General features: G+C 34.5%; 1 protein-coding gene and 1 long non-coding RNA gene across 3 annotated transcripts in view; one reads left to right on the top strand and one right to left on the bottom strand.

The window, feature by feature from the left end:
* Nucleotides 1-784: 784 nt before the first annotated feature.
* LOC143239265 (uncharacterized) lies at nucleotides 785-4,248 on the bottom strand. Of its 2 annotated transcripts, none has more exons than XR_013021090.1 (3): nucleotides 4,188-4,248; nucleotides 3,628-3,852; nucleotides 785-1,118 (listed from the first exon to the last, which is right to left on the bottom strand). It is a non-coding gene; the product is annotated as an uncharacterized LOC143239265 (long non-coding RNA). The 2 variants fall into 2 exon arrangements; XR_013021091.1 differs by lacking the exon at nucleotides 4,188-4,248 and adding an exon at nucleotides 3,962-4,148.
* A 98-nt stretch (nucleotides 4,249-4,346) lies between these two features.
* The window catches only part of LOC143236483 (uncharacterized), a 28,787-nt gene continuing 9,610 nt past the window's right edge, over nucleotides 4,347-23,523 (top strand). Inside the window, exons 1-14 of the mRNA XM_076474769.1 lie at nucleotides 4,347-4,504; nucleotides 5,197-5,603; nucleotides 5,762-5,865; nucleotides 6,164-6,318; nucleotides 6,626-6,794; nucleotides 6,928-7,075; nucleotides 7,329-7,420; nucleotides 7,597-7,811; nucleotides 8,034-8,215; nucleotides 8,483-8,622; nucleotides 19,042-19,156; nucleotides 20,597-21,004; nucleotides 22,477-22,580; nucleotides 23,139-23,293. Coding sequence (XP_076330884.1) covers nucleotides 5,199-5,603; nucleotides 5,762-5,865; nucleotides 6,164-6,318; nucleotides 6,626-6,794; nucleotides 6,928-7,075; nucleotides 7,329-7,420; nucleotides 7,597-7,811; nucleotides 8,034-8,215; nucleotides 8,483-8,622; nucleotides 19,042-19,156; nucleotides 20,597-21,004; nucleotides 22,477-22,580; nucleotides 23,139-23,293 — 2,392 coding nt within the window. The 5' untranslated portion in view covers nucleotides 4,347-4,504; nucleotides 5,197-5,198. The remainder of the gene's footprint in view (nucleotides 4,505-5,196; nucleotides 5,604-5,761; nucleotides 5,866-6,163; nucleotides 6,319-6,625; nucleotides 6,795-6,927; nucleotides 7,076-7,328; nucleotides 7,421-7,596; nucleotides 7,812-8,033; nucleotides 8,216-8,482; nucleotides 8,623-19,041; nucleotides 19,157-20,596; nucleotides 21,005-22,476; nucleotides 22,581-23,138; nucleotides 23,294-23,523) is intronic.

The following is a 23,523-nucleotide window of genomic DNA, read 5'->3' as shown; positions in this document are numbered from 1 at the left end:
GCTAATCGTGATACTTTTAAAGTTATAAGGAAAAAAGTACTCACGAGGCATGGATACGAACACTTTCTGTCGTAACTGCATATAATGACTGTTCCCTGTAATTCATTAGCTTTTAAATGTATTTAATAGATATAAAAACATCTTTATTTTTTTAGTGACAAATTTATTATTAACTCGACGTTTCACCTTGCGGTTGATTCAATAAGTTAAAACCCTCTTGATGACGAGAAACTCGCTTGAAATAAAAATGTATCTCATTACGGCTAGTATGGGTATTAACACTTTTATTGATAAGAAGAGAACACCCTACCATAGTACGCCCAAGACATTTAAAAAAAATAATTTAAATTTTCAAAACTAACAACATATTTATATGTATGGTCTAAAACTAAAATAATGTTCCTGTATATGATCTCAAAGTTACTGACAAAGTTATAAAACACCTAGTGACAGATACGTTTGACAAATAGTAATAGTGAAATAGAATATTTTAACTGTACATATTTCTGCATAAAATAATAAGATAAAAAATATAAGTTGTTTTTTGTATTTTCTAATGAGAAACCTATAGCACTATCTTAGGGGTAAATTATCGTACTGTTTTGAAAATTAAACAACAAATACTGTGTACAACACATAATATTAGTGATAAGAATCTAGCTGTGTTACAGATGTTTTCATTATGAAATTCAAGCGAGATGGTGTTAAATAAAGCATTTTAAGTTCACTTCTTATCTGATACTTATAGCAGACCAAGAAACCAAAATACACCAGCTGCTATCTTTATAAACTTTTATTATGAAATCCGTAAAAAACTAATTAAGATGAAGATAATAAAAAATCTTTATCCGTGTGTGATATTTTCTGCCCGGAATGGCCACGTGGTTAGGACGCTCGACTCGCAATCTGAGAATCGCGGGTTCGAATCCCTGTTACACTAAACATGCTTGCTCTTTCAGCCGTGGGAGCTTTGTAATGACTCGATTAATCCCACTATTCGTTAGCAAAATAGTAGCTCAAGAGTTGGCGGTGGGTGAGGATGACTAATTGCCTTCCTTCTAGTCAGGAATCACAAGTGTCGACTGTATTCCAGTCAGCAGTACGTAGCTTAAAATGCACTGAAATAAAAAGATATACTTCATTATAATAAAAAAAGAAATAATTTTGTTTGTTTAAAAGTTTGCGCTTAGCCCTCCTTGATGTTCGGTTAATTAACCAAAGAGTTTGTTTCTTTGTTTGTTCTGAATTTCGCGCAAAGCTGCACGAGGGCTGTCTGCGCTAGTCACTGCTAATTTAGCAATGTGTGTGTGTGTGTGTTCTTATAGCAAAGCCATATCGGGCTATCTGCTGAGCCCACTGAGGGGAATCGAACCCCTGATTTTAGCGTAGTAAACCCGTAGACTTACCGCTGTACTAGCGAGGGGCAGCAATGTAAGACTAGAGAGAAGTCATCTAGTTAGTCATCACCAGCCACCACCAACTCTTGAGCTACTTTTTAAGAACGAATGGTGGGATTTTCCGTTACAATACAACGCTCCCAGTCAATCAATCGTTTATTTATTTTGAAGTTAAGCACAAAGCAACACAATGGGCTATCTGTGCTATGCTCATCGCGGGTACTGAAACCTAGATTCTAGCATTGTGCGTTCGTGGATATACTGTTTGCCACCTGGGGAAGGACACTTAATCGTATTAAAAAAAACTTTCGTAATTAATCGGTACTAGATATAGCAGGTATAGTGTGGTTGAAGTGTTATTATACATTCTGCTTTACTTTAATTCAGGAGTTATTAATTAGCTAATAATTATTAGCGTTAAATTGGTTAGGTAACACTTAAAGGAATACAGGGCCTTACGATAGTAGAGTTAGACTTGCTGGATATTAAATAAGACAAGTTCTTTTTTTTCATATTTTGCTTAAACCTTATTCTATCTGAATTTTCTTAAAACAGTTTGTTTTGTATTCTGTACACAAGTTTTTTCTTCTTCCTTAGTTACACTAGAATTATGTAACTTTGAAATGTGTTTTAACTCTGTGCTACTCGAAAATCTTTATTGCATCAGTTTCAATCTTTGATCTCTTCCCCCCCTTCCTCTCCATTCACATGCTGCCCATCCCGCTATGCTGGAACCGGATCAGACTAGCCTGGTAACTTCAGATGTACCATATCTGGATATTTTCTAAAATTTGTCTTGTTACTATGACATATCTGACAGAAGTTATGGAGAGTAAACACTGGGATGTTGGCAATAATTAAGAAAAAATGTAAAAGGAGAAAAGAAGTTAACTTTAAAAAAATCCCCTGTGTGCTCAGCATCAGAGTTCGTATAGTGTAAAATAAACCTGTTTTAACCTCTGAAAAATAGAAATGGATAGATATAATTAACACGGAAAATGATATTTTGGCACGATAACGTTGAACTTATAGCTCTCCTTCATCAGTTTTAAGTTTACGGTACAAAGATCTTATTTCAAAAGGTAAAAAAACAAAACAAAAATGTAAATCAATTTTAAAACTTAATAATACTTAGAATTGCTTTAATTGTGATCATCAATAACTCACGGCAAAAATATTTCCACGTCGGTAACAATGTTGACAGTCGGCAAAAACTGAATAGTTGTTAACAATAGAGCCAGAAATTTATAAACGGTTTATGGTTTTTGTGGATCACTGGCAAACACTTAATAAGTGTTTGTTTGTAGTTAAGCTAAACAATGGGTTATTTGTGCTCTGTCTGTCTTAATGATATTTTGAAGATTATAACAGCGATGCTCACATTCATTCGAACGTTGGTACTAATGTTTAAGATTAACCTAATTTTAAATAACTGGTTATTGTAAAGTGGCAGAGCGTGGCCGCCTGGTTAGAGCGCTCGACTCATCTTCTAAGGGTCGTGAATTCGAATCCCCCCTCCAAACAAACATGTTCGCCCTTTTCGCCGTGACGGAGTTATTCTGTAACAACTAATCCCACTATTATTGGGTAAAAGAGTAGCTGAAAAGTTGACGGTGGGTGGAGATCACTAGCTGCCTTCCGTCTAGTCTGTCACTGCTAAATTAGGGACAAACAGCCCCCTGGTAGCTTTACGCGAAATTTAAACCCAATCTCTAGAGTCTAGACGTTAGAAGATAAATGTGTTTATTTATGACAACTTGAGTCGATGCCTGTTATAGAAGCAAACTAAATGCAATTTTTTACTTTTGCGCGAAATTCAAAACAAAACAAAAAAAACGCAATGTTTTCTCCTTATTTTTCTTTGTTATGTTCATTGTGGTTCGAAATCAGATGTGTGTAATAAATATTTATTTATTATTTAAACCGCATGTCAGTACTTGTTTCTAGGTTTAAGTCAAAGTAATATTTTTAGTTAATTTCACCTGTGACAAAAGAATAAATTGTTTCAACGATTTTACTTTCCGAAACCAACACAGTTTCTACGCTAATAATAAGAATTAAACAACAACGTAACAGGTGTGCTAATTGTAAAGAAAACAACAATTTTTTCTTATAAAATGGTAAAACTACTGCTTTTGATAACATTTTTACCAAAGCAACAGTAATTTCACCACTCTAAACAATTGAAGGTTAGGCCTACCAAGAAATATTCATTTCAATAAGAGCCTACCAATGGATTTGATAAACGATCCGGCACGGCCAGGTGGGTTAAGGCGTTCGACTCGTAGTCTGAGAGTCGCGGGTTCGAATCCACGTCGCACCAAACATGCTCGCTCTTTCAGCCGTGGCGGCGTTATAATGTGAGGTTCGATCCCACTATTCATTGGTAAATGAGTAGTTCAAGAGTTGGCGGTGAGTAGTGATGACTAGCTGCCTTTCCACTAGTCTTACACTGCTAAGAAACAACATCTGATAAACATTTATGTAAATAATAATGTAAAACAACAACGCAAAATTATTGGAACTAGTATATTTTAAAGTAATATGCAAAATATTATTAATACCTTTCGAAACCAAACAGTTAGAGTGAAAGAATAAATAATTGCAGGTTTTTTTTAAATATTCTTGAATAAAACATCAGATAATTCGATTTTCTATGCAATTAAATTGATAATTAACAAGCTAAAACTTGAAAAATATTTGTGTTTTGGAGGGAATAATGTCATTCTACTTTTCATATACATATATTTACATTAACTATAAAACAAACGAATTGTCGGACTATTTTACGTTTCAAAAGCCGCACTTCGGTCATGTTAAGGTCACGAAAGCTCTGCGTTTAGTGAACACAATAAATAATATTTACAGTTACGTTGCGGCGCCTCCACTCAGTACGTCATGTTTCTGTAAACTGACCACGACCGGTTTTATCTAGCTAGCTGTAGACCTTTTGGCCCCATGGGATCTCGCCCAACGCTTATAAAACCAGCCAGCCACAACAACAACCCCAATCACAATTAGGAAGAGTTCTAAGGAAGAAATACGGGAAATCTTGGGTTGGTTGGAAGTTTGTTTGGTGGTGCAGTAGTAGATCTATAATCCAGTTGGTAAGTAATTAAAACTTTCTGTTAGTAAACGTAGTTGTTTATTTATGTTTTTGGTGGAATAAAACAATTCAACTAGTTGAAGTTGAACGTTTGTGGATCAAATGTGTGTATTTTGGCGGATCATTTAAAGTCTGTGAAAAAAAAAAAATTCTGATGATTGTTTGTTTGTTTGTTTTGGAATTTCGCACAAAGCAACTCTAGGGCTATCTGTGCTAGCCGTCTCTAATTTATCAGTGTAAGACTAGAGGGAAGGCAGCTAGTCATCACCACCCACCGCCAACTCTTGGGCTACCCGCGACCCTCAGATTACGAAGCGCACGCCTTAACGCGCTAGGCCATACCAGGCCCTAATATTCTGATGAACAATTTAGTTTCTTAAAACTGGATCTCTGTAGTATATGAAAGAAGGATGTTTTGGATTCCCCTATTGGCGAAAGTAAGTTTGAAGCTAAAATTGCATAATAACAGCTGAATTAACTTTCTTGTTTTTTGTTTATTTGTTGATGTCGTAATTTTTAAAGCAATGTTGGTGTTAAAATACACATTATAAAACTCTAATGAAACTGTAATGTATATGGTGGTGTTTAACTTGTATGAAACTGTCGTTTGTGAGTTTTTAAAAATAAGTTAATCAATGTTCGGGAGAGGGTACTATTAAAAATACTGATGTTTCTTTTTGTCTTCTTCTTAAGGCATGAATTCCGAAGTGGATGAGCAGACCCACCAAGAAGAGATTCGTCAAATTAGTGACATCGTTGGAGAAAATGGACGCTGGCAAAGGAAAGTCTTTATCTTGGCATTTCTTCTACAAATACCAAGCTGCTGGCACACGTTGGTGATGACCTTTCTTGCTCCAAATGTTGACCACTGGTGTAAACGCACTGTCTTGGATTCCAACTGGACTCTTAACCAGTGGAAAACTGAAAACATTCCTCTGGAAATGGATCAAGGTGAACAACTGTTCAGTAAATGTAAAATGTACAGTAAAATTGGACGAAACATAACCGCTCCAGGACTCGAACCGCATGTAGATAACCTGAATTTCTGCAAGGACTGGGACTATGATCACTCTTTGTTTACTTCAACCATTGTTAGTGAGGTAACTTCATTTTACTGTGCAAGTATTTCTTAAATTTGTAAAATAAACCTTCTAGGAAATTCTATCTCTTAAAGTCTGCATTCTCGTAATACAAGATCGATATCTTAAACTGCCGAATGGTAACTTTGTTTTTATAATAACTTTTTCTTTCATTTCAGTGGAACTTAGTATGTGACAGGGAATGGCTGGTGTCAATGAGTCAGTCTGTTTTCATGTGTGGATTTCTGGTCGCTGTATTGGTCTTTGGCCAGATGGCAGACAGGTAGGACATACTTTCTGGACTTGATTGTCATTTATTGAACTTTTTTTTTGTTTGTTTGCAAAATTAAATAAATACTTGGAAACGGTAATTTTTTTCTCTTCTGTTTATTTTTTTAATTTTAAACTTAATTATCGTGGTTCTGAATACATAAGGTTATTTCGATTGTATGATACTTTAAAGAAAACTAAAGGGAGAAAGAAACTAATGTTTAAGCTTGTTTCTTAATCTCTTGTTTTTCTTCTCAAATTTTGACTGTTTTAATTTATTCGTCAGTTATTAAGTAAATTGTTGACACTAGGTATGGACGTCGCCCTGTTATTCTCATCTGTATCGGCCTCACGAACATCTTCGGAATATTATGCACCTTCTCTCCTAACTTCCTTATATTTAGTATTCTGCGCTTCTTGATCGCTGTTGGAACAGCAGGAGGAGCAACAACATCTTTTGTGTTGGGTAAGTCAAACTTTTAACCATTCCTCCGTTAATAGTGTTTGTTTGGTATTACTTGTGGTTATTACAAACCTCCAATGTCTGTATATGTGGTTGAGAAATATAGTAACACGCTATATTACATTTTCAAAAAAAAAAAAAAAGTATTTTGGTTTTGTATGCTGTTATGTTGATATCAATACCCTTGTTACTTTTTTTTTTCTAACCATTTCCTATCAACAAACTTAAATATTTAAACTGTTAAGTGTCTCAACTTAATTGTAACGTTTTTAATCGTAAAGTTAATAAGCATTGTCTTTTTTTCTCGTAGTAATGGAAGTTGTGGGACCACAACAGAGGACTATTCTTGGAGTTGGAATACAGTTTGGTTGGGCGTTGGGTTACGTATTATTAAGTGGCTTAGCTTGGTTTATCCGGGACTGGCGGGTTCTCCAGCTTACTATTAGTCTTCCCTGTTTGGCGCTGGCTGCCTACTGGTGGTACGTTTAGTTATTTGATTTCATTATTAGCATATAACTTTGATTTGAATATCTTTCTTGATTAGTTAAACAGTGACGTTTTTAATATTCACTTTAGGTTTTGTTACAAATAATCTGTATCTTCTGTCTTTAGGCTTCTTCCTGAGTCCCCCAGGTTTTTCTTAACTCATAACAGAAGTGATGAAGCCGAAAAAGTGTTGGAAAATGCTGCTAAAGAAAATGGAAGAGACGTCACTACCGTCAGATCCAAACTAAGAATCCTTTGTGATTTAATTGCAAAGGTATGAAAACGTAATTGTCACGATTTACATCTTAGGCTGAACGTAAACTGTTAGACTTTATAACCCCAAATATATCTTGTAATGGCTTAATATATAACTACGATACTTCACATTTATAAAGCTCTGGGTATTAATGTATCTCAAGCACGTCTTTTATATTTACAGTAATGTTTTGCTTTTAAATATTTTTCGATGGCCAAACCCCTGTAGTTTGGACTTACGAAACGCACTAATAATGATTATTCGTTAACAGGAAAACAGCGGTAGTTCTAACAAAGGAACGGCTATAGATTTGTTGAAAACGCCGAACATGAGAAAGAAAACTCTAATTATTTATTTAAATTGGTAAGTTTCAAAGTAGTTCGATAATGTTTGAGACTCAAATTTTAGTAACTGTGTCCAATCTCTTGTCTGTGGGCTGGGACTGTACAAATAAAATCTTAGCTTTCTTGTGGTGCATATCTTAACTGTTGGAATGTGTCTATGAATTTCAAACGGCCAATAATCTTTGTTTTCCATAGGTTCGTCGACGCCTTCGTCTACTTTGGATTATCCTTTAACACTAACAACCTTGGCGGAAACGCTTTTATGAACTTCTTACTCGCTGGGATTGTCGAGTTCCCCTCCACTCTAGTCACAATGTTTACTTTGAAGTACCTTGGCCGTAAGAAACCTCTCATTGCAACCATGATGTTAGGTGGTCTCGGTTGTTTGCTATCAATACCCGTCCCAAAAGGTAAGAAAATGTTCCTAGAGTATCTGATAGTGCAATTTATCTAGAAATGTTAATCTTTAACCCAGTACGTTGGTTATATTCATCTTGTATTTTCAAATGAATCGATTGATATTTTATTTTTTAGTTTGTGTTGAATGTTTTAATTTTAGGCCGCTTTTTGTCTGCGTTATTTGTACTAACATTTGTCTAATTCTTTGCTACTATGTTTTTTTTTTTCCACAGATTTAATTTGGATGAGGGTCACTGTGGCGATGATGGGGAAGTTCTGTATAGCTTCTTCTTTCGCAACAATTTACGTTTATTCCGCAGAAATTTATCCGACTGTGGTGCGAAACGTTGGGATCGGAATCAGTTCTACCTTTGCTCGTATTGGTTCTATTGTCGCCCCATTTGTGAAAGAAATAGTAAGTAAACTTTTTTTTACAAAAGTCCATTTTCAGACTACCTAATATTCTGATGCAACATAATGCGATTTTTTTGGGAGGGGAGAAGGTTGGGAAACTACTAAATTCTAATTGTTTTTGTTTTGCATTATTATCGTATTTTGTTTTATGGATTGCCAAATTATTTCATTTTTAAGACCATATATATATTTTTACTTAAATCGTACATATATACTGTTAATATTTTTATGTAACCTTTCAAACTTAAAGTATGTCCCTATCTACTAGGGAACTGCTACTAACCCAGGTGTTCCTTTGGCGATTTTTGGAGTAATGTCTGCAGTTGCTGGACTTACTGTCGTCATGCTTCCAGAGACTAACAATCAGCCTTTACCCGACACTCTGGAGGAAGGCGAAGCGTTTGGAAAGTACGTAATTTCCTACAGTCTCTTTAATATTTTACTGTACAAATTAACTTGTTCAACTAGCTAGGAGAAAGACTTAGTTTTAAGTGAGCCTTCCAAATACACGTTATTACCAAGAAGTAATTATTTCTGTAACAATATTAAAGTGTTCCTTTCTGTTTGTGTTGCAGAAGTCCTGAAGAAATGCAAGAGATGCGCCCTCTGTTGGTCAGAGTATAGAGGACAAATTTTGTAGTCTCTCTACTGATGTGATACTGTTTTTCATCTCGTGTGCTGCTGACTGTTTCGAAGAAACAAGCTCATTCCTCTTGTTGTGATTTTTTTTTTTTAAATCCGTTCATTAAATCTCATAACAAAGCTATTGTAAAGTATTAAGATTTTTTGTATATTGACTGTTGTATAATTCCATTTTTATCAAATATTAATGTCGTCAGTCTTATTTAAAACATGTACATAGTGAAATAAAATAGATGAAACGTGAACTGTATGTTACGAAACATTCTTTATTTTCGGTTATAAAACAACAACAACAAACGCCCTATATATTCAACTACCCTAATAATACGTACTCTGACTTGAACTGTAGCTCTCGGTATTTCCAGATGAACTATTAATAACTAGCACGATCAAACTTAACGAAGGAAATAGTTGCTACATCTTAACTTGTACTATAAATAATAATAACCGTCCGATTTACAACAAAAAAAGTGTATTAAAAAGCTAAATGAAATTGTTGTCAATCAAATCCATGCATACTTAGAGTGGTAAGATTTGCCTCCTTAGTTATATAAGGAAACTTTTTAAAATTTTCGCATACATAAAGCAATTCCAAACAACGGATTTTATTCCCTACTTTGCAACTAAATTTAGGAAGAGAATAATTTTTACACAGCTTTAGTATACTTTTTTTATCTTGTACTTTTTAAAGGGGGTGTTGGTTATTATTCCATTAAAATATACATTTAAAGTATGAATAGCGGTGTTTGATAATTCGAACCGTCTAGACCTTTTATTTCATTTGGTAATGTACAACATAGGTGATATAAAGGGATAAATCTGTTATCCTTACAACTGATGTGTCATGTAGTGAAACTGTGCACAATTTGTTCCATACAGCCAACCAATGGCCTGCATGGTTACACATTTAAATATTATTACATTTAACTAAACTGTCGTTGTTGCAGTACCAGCTATTATTAGTCCGAAAGATTACTTACTGAAAGGTTAACACAGAACTAATGTTAGCGGCGATACGTCATTCATTCGTGCTGAAAGATTACAGATGTGTCGTATGTACATCATGGGAAGTGTTTACCATAAGGTAGAAGGCGAAAATTTGGAACACGCACACACGATATCTTTTTAAAGTGCCATAAATGGACTTCTAAAAGCCACCAAACGGCATAGCAGTATGTCTGCGGACGCTAGAAATTGGGTTTCGATATCCGTGGTAGACTGAGCAGATAGTCCATGATGTACCTTTGTGAATAATCTTAATGAAAATGATATATATGCACCTTTTAAATACAATTCGAAGTTTGATATAATGCATTTAGTGTTTGGACTCTTTCTTTAAAAGCATAGAGAAATAAACAGCAGCAGTTTATTGTGTAACAGAAGGCTGTTTGATAAATAAAACATCACTATACATATAAACGATTGTTTTCTTTAAAAGGTAAAATAAAATGAATCCCAAATTTTATTTACTTTTCCAGCGTGTTATGTTGTAACTGATTATCATATGTTGACATGTCCTTCCTACACAGAAGGGTAGGATGGAAGAAATGGGCCATTATTGATTATCTTCACCAAAACACACCCTGGCATATTATGAGATTGTTATTGGAATAGAATAATCACGTTATTTTAAATAAGGTTTATTTATATCTGGATTTTATTTCATACCAGGTGTTTCCAACTGGTTTAGCAGTAAGTTCTAACACTTACAACCTTGTATTTGGGAATTTGAGTTTCATGTAGAACACAAGAGAAATAGCCTTTTTTGTCGTTTTGTGCTAAACCAAGCATTATTATACTAGTTTTCATAAGTTTTAAAAAAATTAAACATTGTTATACTACCTAGCTTTCAGAAGTTTTAAAAACAGGAGTGGTTCCATGTGTGTTTTAACTGCATAAATAGTTCAGTTGTGTTTTACCGTATATGCATCAAGAAATCAGTTTAAGAAAAACATCGTGTCATTAATTAATAATTCAAACCTTGTATGTTATTCACATAAATATTTATTTTGATTTTGCGAAAAACGACGCCAGAGCTATCCAAGTAGCCAACTCAGTTTTTGTAGTGATAGGGCACAGGGAGGGCAAATAGTTAACACCATCCATTACTAACTCTTGGGCTACTCTTTATCAACGAATAGTGGGTCTGACCAAGACGATATAACGCCTTCAGGCTGCTCGGCCAGCATTTTTTGTAATGGAATTTGAACACACGACACACAGACTGCAAGTCGACAGTCTTAGTTAAAAGGCTACATTCACAGATAAACTAATCTTCCTGCTAATGTTTATAGTAGCAGATTCATCAAAATGTAATTAATCAGAGAACAACGCTGAATTAATATTAGATGAGAATGACTGGACATAATGTGCAATATACGACAAGAAATTTAATAAACGTAAATACGAATGAACACAGTAATATACTTGGAACAAAGTCTTTATTAACGAAAAATCAAACACAGTATACGTGGCTTGAAGGATATATTTCGAGGATCAAAACAAAACTGTATTAAAACTTTCTACTTGTTAGTAAATTTTGTTCAATAGGATCAAATAGGACTTACTAAGACCGAGTGAATGAAATCTGATGCGGTAGAGAGAGAGATTCGAAGAAAACATTAACAGTCTTTTGAGACATGAAACGCATTTTTCTGATTTTCACTCCATTCAACCTTATTTGACTGACCTTTCTTTTATTTGTTAATAGTACTGAAGTGGCTGCAAAATCAAAAATAAACGTATGGAAAAATTCTGCTTCGTGTACCATCTTAGTCTTACTCGGACCTGGTTCCAAAATGTGGAGCTCTTTATTATGTCCTAAACATTGTAAGTTACAACTTCCTATGATATACATAGAAATAATCTGAGAAACTCCATAAGTCTTTCCTGTCCTGTTTATTTCAAAAAAATATTTAAATAATTGAGATCTACATAAAAGTTATACAAAGGATTTACCCACATTTGGTTTTATTCTCTCATATGGTTCCTAAGGCTATCCTCAGTTACATTGAACCATTTAACTAATATCAGTTTTAACTTATTATAGTCTGAGATGTCTACACTAGATAATTCACTGTATACATCTAAAATTAAGTAAGGCACCATGATGGAGGGACCACCAATATCGATACTACTCTTGGACATATGGATAAATTTCGAATCTGGAAAAACTTTTCTCTTATTCTCGTCAACTTGGAACACCTAATTTTAAATACGCTATCCTTTATAATTTGGTTATCATCTATCAACTTGTGCTAACTCTAAACAAGGATAATGTTCTAACTCTGCTCGCCCAGGATCTAACCTATTCAGAATCTCTGCTTCCACTCCCCTCACTCCATTTGCTTATCTGCATCTTAATTCCTAATATAACTTTACCCTGTGTTTGTAATTCTCTATCCCTAAGTTCCTGATCTCTTTCTTTAATCTTGTTTTCCTCAACAAAATTCCAAAGATTTGTATCCTTTCTCCTATCTCTGTAAGCATTTTAATGTTATACATGTTTGCTACGTATAAAATATCTCAAAATTACAGGGCTGTGAAATTAAGCGAAAAAAAAAAATGCAACAACAAAAACTATTTGCTGAGTCGGAGGAACCCGACTGCGTTATGGTGGGAGGAGAAAATTTTAGGTTTTAGGTTAGCTTTCAACGTAATAGTTGACAAACTTGACGCAGAGGCGAAATACAGACACAACATCTATAAAGATATGTGTTTACCTCGTGTTCTTTTTATAAATCCGAATACATATTCTTACACCGAAGTTTGCACTTTTGCTGCTGAACTGTAAAAAACAATGAAATCATCATTGTAAAAGATGAAGGCAATAAACTACCTAATAACCTGTTTCACCTTCTAAGACAAAATTATCCGTAGTTTGCATTTCCGAATGGGAACATTGCTTTACGAATGCTTTTTGACATTGTCATAACTAATTCTGGAGACGAACGCTCATTATCAAAACTAGCTTTGACAAAACATGGACTCAGATTATATATGGATCAATAAAGATTAAATAATTTGGTATTGATGTTAACTGAGACTTGATTCGTCAAAGGCCCAGCATGGCCAAGTGGTTAAGGCACACAACTTATAATCCTATGGTCGTGGGTTCGAATCCCCGTCACATCAAACATGCTCGCACTTTCAGTCGGGGGGTATAATAATGTGACAGTCAATCCCACTATTCGTTTGTAAAATAGTAGCCCAAGAGTTGGCGGTGAGTGATAATGACGAGCTGCCTTCTCTCTAGTCTTACACTGTTAAATTAGGAACGGCTAGCACAGATAACCTTCGAGTAACTTTGCGCAAAATTTGAAACAAATCAACCTTTGATTCGTCAACTGGACTTCAGCGACATGTTGATGAATTATTAGCATGAAGATCAGAAAAAAGATTTTGAAGACCTAATGTAAGGTAATTATAAAGTGTTTTTTATTTTATATTAACATATTTATGTTTTAATATTTAACGGATATAGTATTATGTTCAAAGTGTAGTCAACTGTTAAACACATGTTAGCAGCACATTTAACAGCAACAAACACTGTTTAGTTTACTTATATCACTTTTATCACTAACAATCTCAGTTACTTTATCGAAACTCAATTCCACAGCTTTAACCATATTTCTCGCAATATAAGTAGTAACAGAGTGCGCTAGATTTATACTCAATTTGTATTTCGATAACACATTTATAACTATTTGTTTGATGTTTTCACCCGAATGAGCTGAAGGGCAGTTTCTAACAGCTAATATTTTTATTTCAAGAGTGTCTCAGTTAATGACTCGGGTATTAATGGTTAGCACATATCTATCCATACGAAGTGCAATGTCAATTTTCAGTGAAAACATTCTGTTTTTCAGCTCTTCACTTACACTGGTCAACAAAGTTTTTGTTGCATTTATATCAAAAACTTGGTATTACATAATTTCTTGCCCTGATTTCAGATCTGTAGTTAGTTTTTTCCTCAGTGCTCTACTTTTTTTGCAATCAAGGTATTTAAAAATCTCAAAATTTCGTCATCATCACATTGACGTCGTAGTCTATCATGAAAAATATGTGATAAAATATGTTATAAAACTCTTTAATATAGCTGGGTAATAAAAAAATGCAAGATAGTATAAATGTATTAAAGTTATTTATATAAATTCAATTTTATATCAAGTTATAATTCAATTTATTTATATAAAACTGATTAGTAGATAAGACATTTGCTACTATGAGGAGGCAAAGCTCAATTGCAGTCTACTCAGGCATAAATTTCCGCTTGTAGCTCTTGCGTTTGTGGACTGTCTCAGGGCATTCTCGTTTAATGCTCCAGGAGTAATCTGCCATCATATGTTTGTCCCATCTCCCTTGGTAACGCTCTTCCATGGTCTTGAGGTCCTAATGGAACCGCTTGACTTGCTCGTCACTTACAGCTCTTGGGTTTTCAGGGAATCTGTCAAGATGACTGTACAGGTAATGGAGTTTGACACTCATGTTACATCCAAGATCGCGAAAAGCTGACAACATATTCGCTACAAGGGTTTCATAGTTGTCAGCTTTTTTATTGCCGAGAAAGTTTGCCATCACCGCCACAAATGAAAGCCATGCAGTCCTTTCCTTGTCGTTCATCTTTCTGGCAAATTCTTGATCACGCACAAGTGCACGAATCTGTGGTCCATCAAAAACACCTGCCTTGATCTTCTCGAAGGACAAATCAGGGAGCACAGAAAATATGTGTTGGAAGCATTCACCGTCAGTATTCAACGCCTTTATAAACTGTTTCATCAAGCCCAGCTTGATATGGAGAGGAGGAAATATGATCTTTTCTCGACTGACAATTGGATCGTTGACAATATTTGGCATACCCGCCTTCAGAGTCTCACGTATGGGCCACTCCTGGTTCCAGTGCTTTTCTCGAGCTCGGCTGTCCCACATGCAAAGATAGCAGGGGTACTTTGTAAATCCTCTTTGTTGACCTAGGAGGAAATTAACCATTTTGAGGTCCACACAAATTGTTCAGTTGTGCTTGTGGTATTTTAGTAGGTCAATTACAGTCTTAATGTCATTATATTCCTCTCGTAAATACACAGAGTGTCCAATTGGAACAGCTGCATAGACATTGTCATTATGAAGTAGAACGCACTTCAAACTTTGCTTAGAACAATCTAGAAATAATTGCCAGTCATTTGGATGGTATATTGGCATCCCTAATTCCTGGAAGACCTGAGATATTATGACAATAAACAAAAATATTCTCCTCTGTAAAAAAATGGCACAAAAGCCTGCTCCCGATTTTAAAAGTATGACACTTTAGTTGTATGGCTCAGCTGATTCTTTTCTTGAATCCTGGAAGCTAACACTTCAGCTGCATTTTTGGAGAGACCCAAATCACGCACAAGGTCATTCAACTCTGGCTGGCTAAACTGTTGAGGAGTTAATGACTGTGGGGTCTCATAAGAAGGATCGCCAGATTCTGAAAGTATTTCTTGAGTTTCATCAGCAGTCTCTTGCTCTTGGTCACTACCCACATCTTCAGATGGAAGAAATCCTTTAAAAACTGGGATTGGGAGCTCATCAGAGTGCAGAGCAGGTCGGATTGCTGAGGGAATACTAAGATATGAGATTTTGTGTCTGTTTTTCTTGCCAATGCCCTTTGTATTGACCAGACAAAAATAACAGTCAGTTGTGTGGTCCATCGGTTCTTGCCAGGTCATGGGAATTCCGAAAGGTAAACCCTTACATTTCCCTTTTGTCCAGTCACGCAGCATTTCCTCGCAGTTATGACACACAATATGTGGGGCCCATTTTATGTCTTGGTCACCAAGAGCAAGTCCAAAGTACGCTTTATAAGCACGCCTCACAAACGATGTTATATTATGCCTTTGACGAATAAGCGTGAAGCATCCACAAATACAACAGAAAGCGTCTGGCTTGTTCTCACATTGATGTCTCCTTGTAGCCATGATCAGATCTGAAACAAAATCAAAACAATTTTAATATCTCTGTTGATAACATAAACGTGTAAGTAATTAACACGTTTCCTGCGATGGGACCTACCGGTGTCCCACTATTGTCTTACCTTTAACTAAGTTGCAGGCTAGAGACAAATATAACGACAACCTCACGTTATCATAGCTCATGCAGCACTGAAGCTGTTAGATGTACAAGAGCATCGCAGCTGTTGCCGGTTTGCCAATATAGGCATCGCAGGAAACGTGTTAATTTGACCACAAACGGCTAGAATAAAAAACTTAAAATTGCATTAAAACTAGAGCATGTAGAGCTGAACCGTTTTCATATTTGAATTTAGCAGGTCACAAAGGGTAAGAATGAGTAAAAAAATCTTATGCAACTGAGATTTCGAAAAAATTTGTTGACCTGTGTTATTTGTTTCATAATTTATTTAACTTTTTCATCAACTAAAATCAAAATTTTCTTCCAATCCATCGTTGTGTGAAGCGCCCTTTTAATTGGATCGATTATTTTACATAAACCACTGTCTTCTACTGTAGATAAAGGTCTCCCAACTCAATCATTGCATTATTAAACGTTGTTGTATCCATTGGAATATTTATTGTTGTACAAAACACACACACACTCGGGAATAGTTTTTGTGTCGCTGTGATCTTCAGCCTTCTCAATTTGCGAGAGAGATCTTTTCAGCGTTAAAGCTTCGCATCTTCTTATTACATTTTCAAATTCTGCTTTACGGTGTCTCTCCAGACGTTTTGTTAGATTAATAGCAAATGATGGTTCAAAACTGTGGTGCAACCAATTATATTGCAAGTTGCTTTTGTGTGTTCGCAAGAATCAGCGATTGTGAAATATAAATAGGCTTCGTTAGTTTGATGATGTCCCATATTTGAAAAGGGTAGAAAACGTAAAAAAACAGCGACCAGACAAAATGAAAGGTCTTTTTCGATACGATACTAATGGACTAAGTAGTTTTCACTATTTCTCTCTAGTGTTATCTACAGCAGATGAGCGCTGAGAGGACTATATATATAGGCAGGTGTGCAGGTTTTGACAGTTCGGTAGGATATGGGCGGAGCTCAGTGACGTCAAGTACGCCCCTCAGTCAGGTCCAGTTGGCTCACTTCACAGAATTTTCATTTGATGTATCACGACATAGTCTGTGTCATATTATGCTATAAAAATGTTTCAGAGGAAAATATTTTAATTATCAGTAGTTTTCTAAGAAGATAAAGGAAATAGTCAACATGTCACGTGAGTGTGCTGTGTCCTTCAATAATAAGAAAATAATAAGTGAAAACGGAGATTTGTAATTTTCTGTTTACTAAAACATAAAATCGCAGTGGATTTATTTATGCCGACGTAGGAACAATATCAACACTGATAATGCTCTCAACATTTTACAAAGAATGGTTATGCTAACGATATGAAGTATTTTACGGATTCCAAGTCAAAGAAATAAAAGTCAATTAAAGAAAGATGCAGTGCAAATCTCTATTCTTACACAAAACCAAGTGGGTGTTAAATTTAAACGTGTTAATTTGTTGAATAAATAAACAACTACATGAAAATTTTATGTAACGAATCGATGTAATAGTATATGTCTTAACAAGCTACCTTCGACAAAGACATCAACATAGATTCCATGAATATTGCAAATAAAGTAATAATGAAATTACTGAACAAATATACTGCCCTAGTCTTGGAATAGTCGACGGAGAATCTATCTAACGATATGTGACAAATGTAACACATATGGTGTCACACGAATGTTTTGATGAAAAGTATTAAAAATGAGAGTTACTGTTGTTACTGTTGAATTATTGAGTCATTATTTACGTAAAATAATTTTAACCTTCATTTGTCTATATTGATTACCTTCTTTTGTACTGTACTTTGTAATGTTGATTAGTAAATGTGTTCGTATTGAAACTCTACGTAATTTTATCTTAAAATGAGAAATAAATATATATATGTGTGTGTGTGCATATATGTATTTTTAGAGAAGATTAATACTGATAAGTAAATTAAACTAAAACAAAATGAGAAGAAAGGACTGCGTAAAAAAACAGCAAATCCAATCTTCTGACTAATTATATTGGTCTGTTATAACAAATTAATATATATATGTATATATAAACAAAATATGTGTGTGTGTTTGTGTTTTACCCCTTCAATTTTACTCTAAAAGTGGTTCATCTGAGCTAATTTATATCACGGCAACTAAGAAATATAAGTAAAAGGACACCCTGATATGTTTTATATATTCAGTGAATTGCTTTAATTTTATCAATTCAGTGCATTCATATAATTCAATAAATTTTTTTGTATTTCCACGAGTAATCAGCAGAAAGAAAATATTTATTACGACTTCCTTTTACTTTTTTTAGCGGGAAGTATTTAAACAAGATTTGTTTACTGCTGTGTTGTCATCTGTTTCATGACGAAATATCTCAATTCTTGATTAAAATGGGTACAGTTGTATCTGTTCTGACTGCTTTATATAAGTAGAAAATTATTAGTTGTCTCACAGTCTTGCTACTAGTCACATGACTTACTAACCGGACAAAACTGGAGTTATAACGGTTTGGACTTCGACCTGAGAATTTGATCTGCTAGTTTTGTCCGCACTCAGATTAATCTTTAGAAAAGCTTGAGAGGTTTCGGTTGTGAGAAGAAATAGGGTAAGTAATAATGTTTTTCAAATAGTTTTATATTCTTTAAAACATAGACTCTGGATTGATTATAACCAAAGAAGTAATAAAATGAACCTAAATAGAAAAACAAATTAACACTCTTCATGAGGTTTCCTTCACCAAATTATTTAACTTTAAACATAAATGAACAAAGTTTCTGTCGATTGTCACATCCATATGTTTTATTAAAATAAAGATATTTTAAAGTGAAAGTAATAAAAAGAACGAACTGGCAACTGAAAAGTAATATTTTAGTTGTCTAATGAACTAAAAAAGGTTAAAGTCTAATGGGAAGCTTAGTGAATGTCACAGTTCAGTTTCAAACTGTGTTCGGTACACCGCACTCGCAATTATATGACGGGTTGAGCTTGAATCTCTTTTTAGCGTTTCTCAAGCTAAAAGATTTCCTTGTTTCCTGTTTACCATTTTCAATAATATTCCACAGAAAACATTTTTGGACGATTATAATATATTGTCATTTTTTAAAAAGTAGTTTTCACCATCTTTGCTTTCTCTCCCTTAGAACTGTCGCATTTTGTCTTACTTGTTGGTCCGGTACAAACCGCACTTGGATAACACTGTTTTCTAAATTATGTTACTTCTGGGAACTCTGTCTCAGCAGCAAGAAAAACATTGTGGTATAAAAGTGTTTGTATTGTTCTTATCTACGTAAGAAAAAACAAGCATTATGTAAAAGTAACTTGCAAAGAAAAGAAAATCAACTTGTTTGTACAACTGTTTAACAAGGTAATAACGAAAAAACAAGCATTATGTAAAAGTAACTTGCAAAGAAAAGAAAATCAACTTGTTTGTACAACTGTTTAACAAGGTAATAACGAAAAAACAAGCATTATGTAAAAGTAACTTGCAAAGAAAAGAAAATCAACTTGTTTGTACAACTGTTTAACAAGGTAATAACGAAAAAACAAGCATTATGTAAAAGTAACTTGCAAAGAAAAGAAAATCAACTTGTTTGTACAACTGTTTAACAACGTAATAACATAAAGAAAAAAAAATTTATTGGGATAACTTGGCAATAATTTATATTGTTTGTCACGTGCTTATTTGAAAATTGCTTTTAATGTTTTCATTAATCCAAATATTAGAACCTGTGCTTTTCGCGATGTCACACCTGAAGTTATAATATTCCTAAGATGAAACTACAATTATGTTATGTTGTTCTAGATTTGAAACTGTTAGTCATGCTATTGTTGCAAATTTCAGGTAGAAATTTACTATTATAAATATAAGACTGGCATCTGACTTTGCAGTAAGAAACCGTATCTCCTCCATGTTACTCTGTTAAACATAAGGCTGCCTTTTGACTGTTGCGAATATGAAACAATTTATTGCTAAAATTTGAGGCTCAGTTTTCTGGCATTACATATGTGACTTTCATGTTATTGTTCCCGATATGTAACTATCATTTTACTATTTCCACTATGAAACTGGGATAAACTTTTTTTCTAAGAAATATTTTCTTGTTAAAAGTATAATTTCAATACTTTGTTCTAAATATAAGACTATAAGTTTGGTGTCTCGAATACAAAATTTATATTTTATTTCAAATTTGTAAGCACAACTAACAGATTTTGTTTAATAACGTCAGGATCTGTAACTGTGTGTGTTTTTTCTTATAGTAAAGCAACATCGGGCTATCTGCTGCGCCCACCGAGGAGAATCGAACTCCTGATTTTAGCGTTGTAAACCCGTACACCTACCGCTGGACTAGCGGGGGGGGGCGTCGGATCTGTAAGTGTCCGATACTTTGTGTGTGTCTGAAAAACAATGTATTACAAGCATAAATCATAAATTAAAAGTGAGAAATTAAGATGATTTTTACGTGCATACTGGGGAAAAAAATGCATTTTATTAAGTGGAAAATATAATTAGTAAGCCCGGACATTGAAAGATGTAAATAACACGTGTAAGAGGTTCAAACACAAATAATGTATATACGAAACTCCCCTCAAGCGCAGGTAGTCCGTTGTGTAGCTTTGTTTCTAAAAACGATCTTTTTATTTTCGCATGATTGTAATGGAATTGTGGACTTTAGGAACGTCTTAATTTTTACCTAGAAAATGTTGGAATCCGAAAAGAACCAGGAGTTCAGTAATAGACCCAACTCGGAAGTTAGCGAAATCACGGATATTGTCGGATCGCACGGACCCTGCCAGACAAAAGTGTTTATTTTAGCATTTTTACTTAGTTTTCCTAATGCTTGGCATGCTTTGGTGAACACATTTTTTGGTCCGAACATGGATTACTGGTGTTCTAGAACTCCAGAATACAGTAATCTAACCGTTAACCAGTGGAAAAACTTCGCCATTCCTTTGAAAGACAATAATGGTGTGAAAACGTACAGCACGTGCTATATGTACAACATCACAGGAGTAGCTCTATCAGAAGGCATCAACCAGCCAATCATCTCTTGTGACAGTTGGGAGTATGATAGGTCTGAATATGTCTCCACTATTATTGACGAGGTAAGTATAAGTTTACAGCATAATTTAAGTTAAACAACTGCTTGTTGATTCTACCTTGGACGTTAAATGTTTTTACATTTTCTTCTCCTGGATACACCATTACATTGCTTTAGAGTTGATCAACATATTTTATCAATAGATATTTTAAAGAATTTCCTATAAAAAAAATGTCTCCCTCATATAAATGCACTATACAATTTATTTATTCAGAGAAATACATAAATGTTTGACTCAAACATAAATTGATCACTGTGCGAAAAGCAACAAAAACAACTGTCACCAGTTATGGTTCTTTCAAAATATCAGTTTTGCTTGTATACTGAAAGGCTACAAATTGAAGCTCTAAAATAATAATTTTGGTTTGCCCCAGCTTTGTTTGTGTTAAGTTTTCAAGGCTGTCATATTTCATACTGACAGTAACGAAGGTAGAAAACTCGTTGCATATTACCAAATTGAAAAACTACACAATAAGCTATATGTTAGTAAAGTATTACCCAAACAGTTCTACTTTGTAATTCTGAACGACACTTGTAGCTTTGTTCAATACTATCTTGAGAATAATTAACTTGGCAGAACAAGATATCAGTGTTTTATTAATAAGGGAGGAGTGATAACCTTCTGAACATCTTATGGGTTTTGTTTGTTTGCGATATTCGTGCTAAACAGCACAAGGGTTATTTACTCTAGCTGTGTATAATTTTAAACTAGGGAAAAAGCAGACAGTTACTCGCATTCTGTTCTTGAACTACTTTAAGCGAATATTAGGATCTGATTGTAATTTTTATAATGTACCCATTCACAGCCCAAAGTGCAAAGCTAGATTTTGTGACAAGATGCATAACATAGACCCTCTGGTTCACGGTCCGACACGCTGACTATCGGACCAAGACCGACTCGCACCTTGTTGTAATTGGAGCAATTGTCAGAACGCGTTGTAGTTTAAACAAAACGGTCCCAACCCAAACTCTTAATTGCATTCTATAATACTTCATTTTGTAGCCTTTGAGTCGCAGCTAAAAGATATATTGTACTTGATATATGACATTCACGATTTTTGTCTTTGGGCCTAACATATATAATGGTTTTTCAGTGAATACTTTCGCTAGCGTGTTCAACTGTCAACCTTAGACTTCATGATTCGCGTCCTGTTCTCGGAAGATTGCGTCACACACTTTGGAATTATGTGTGTGAATAAGAATGATGGTTGAATCCCACTTTTCGATTAGAATACCTAAGTGTGTTAGAGGTTGGTGTAGTTTATTAGCTGTCTTATCCCTTGTTTGTCAGTTCAAATTTAGGGACGGCTAGCACAGATAGCTCCCTTTATTTTTGCGAGATTATCCAAACAAATAAAAATTATAACGATGAATATATTCCATTGAAAAACTCAGATCTCGGTAGGTACAAAATTAAAAATGTTGTGACAATCTTTATTACAGTGTAATTTATGTAACAACTTTCTTACTTTTCAGTGGGACTTGGTGTGTAAAAATGATTGGCTTGTGTCCACAAGTTTGTCGGTCTACATGAGTGGCTACTTGGTATCTGTTTTGGTGTTTGGACAGCTGGCAGACAGGTTACTGTTGTTGTTATTTAAATCCAAAAAGTAGTTGTTGAAAAACTTTAGCTAATGTATCGTTATGACTTTAACCATTAACAAATGTATTTAGATGTTTTGTCGTAACTTGAGCAGTAAGGTAATTTTACAAATCATGTACACCCACAGGGTCCCGAGTGTTTTGTTTCATGGCCAAATAAAACAAAATTAAGAGTTACAAATAATTTTATATCTTGCTTTAGAAGTTTATATTTCCTGCTGTGTTGCATCCTACAAAGCGCAAAATTCTTTTCGTGACTCGTATGTAACACGCGCGCGTTTTACTGATGTCACTACAGGACAAATTTCGTTGTTAAACGTTCCTTATACGACACACATTTAGTATCTATTGTCTAATTGACAGACAACACATTACTGTTTCATGGTACAATGGTTAAAGCAGGTAACCCCTCTAGGCGGCTACCCCCCCCCTTTCAGGAAAAATAATTAAAATTGTAATGTTTTGGTTGTTTCAAAGCTTGTTAAGTTTAGACTCAGAATTGTAGTAGAAAGTAATTTTTAAATATTATTTTCTAGAATTGGACGTCGTCCAGTTATTCTGATCTGCATTTTAATTACAAATATTTTTGGTGTTCTTTGTGCCATTGCCCCGAATTTTCTGGCGTTTATGGCGTTTCGCTTCTTTGTGGCTCTAGGTGTAGCAGGAGGCTTAACGACAGCTTTTGTTCTTTGTAAGTATTCACAAAATTTAAATGTCAATCCTTAATCCTAGAATAAATATCATTCAAGTATTTTCATAGTTACATTGTGATTTTACAAAGTTTTTATTGATGAAATGAAAGTGTATAGAGTTTTGGAAAAGTCGTACAAATTCACAGACGAAATACAGTTTTGTATATGAAGTGATTCACATTTACATAAACTTTCTTATTAAGATGTTAAGAATGTTTTTATTGCTATA

This window comes from Tachypleus tridentatus, chromosome 13 (genome assembly GCF_004210375.1).
Source record: "Tachypleus tridentatus isolate NWPU-2018 chromosome 13, ASM421037v1, whole genome shotgun sequence".
Classification (NCBI taxonomy): domain Eukaryota; kingdom Metazoa; phylum Arthropoda; class Merostomata; order Xiphosura; family Limulidae; genus Tachypleus; species Tachypleus tridentatus.
Note: the sequence above shows the minus strand (reverse complement) of the source record. Positions and strands in the feature narration are given on the sequence as shown.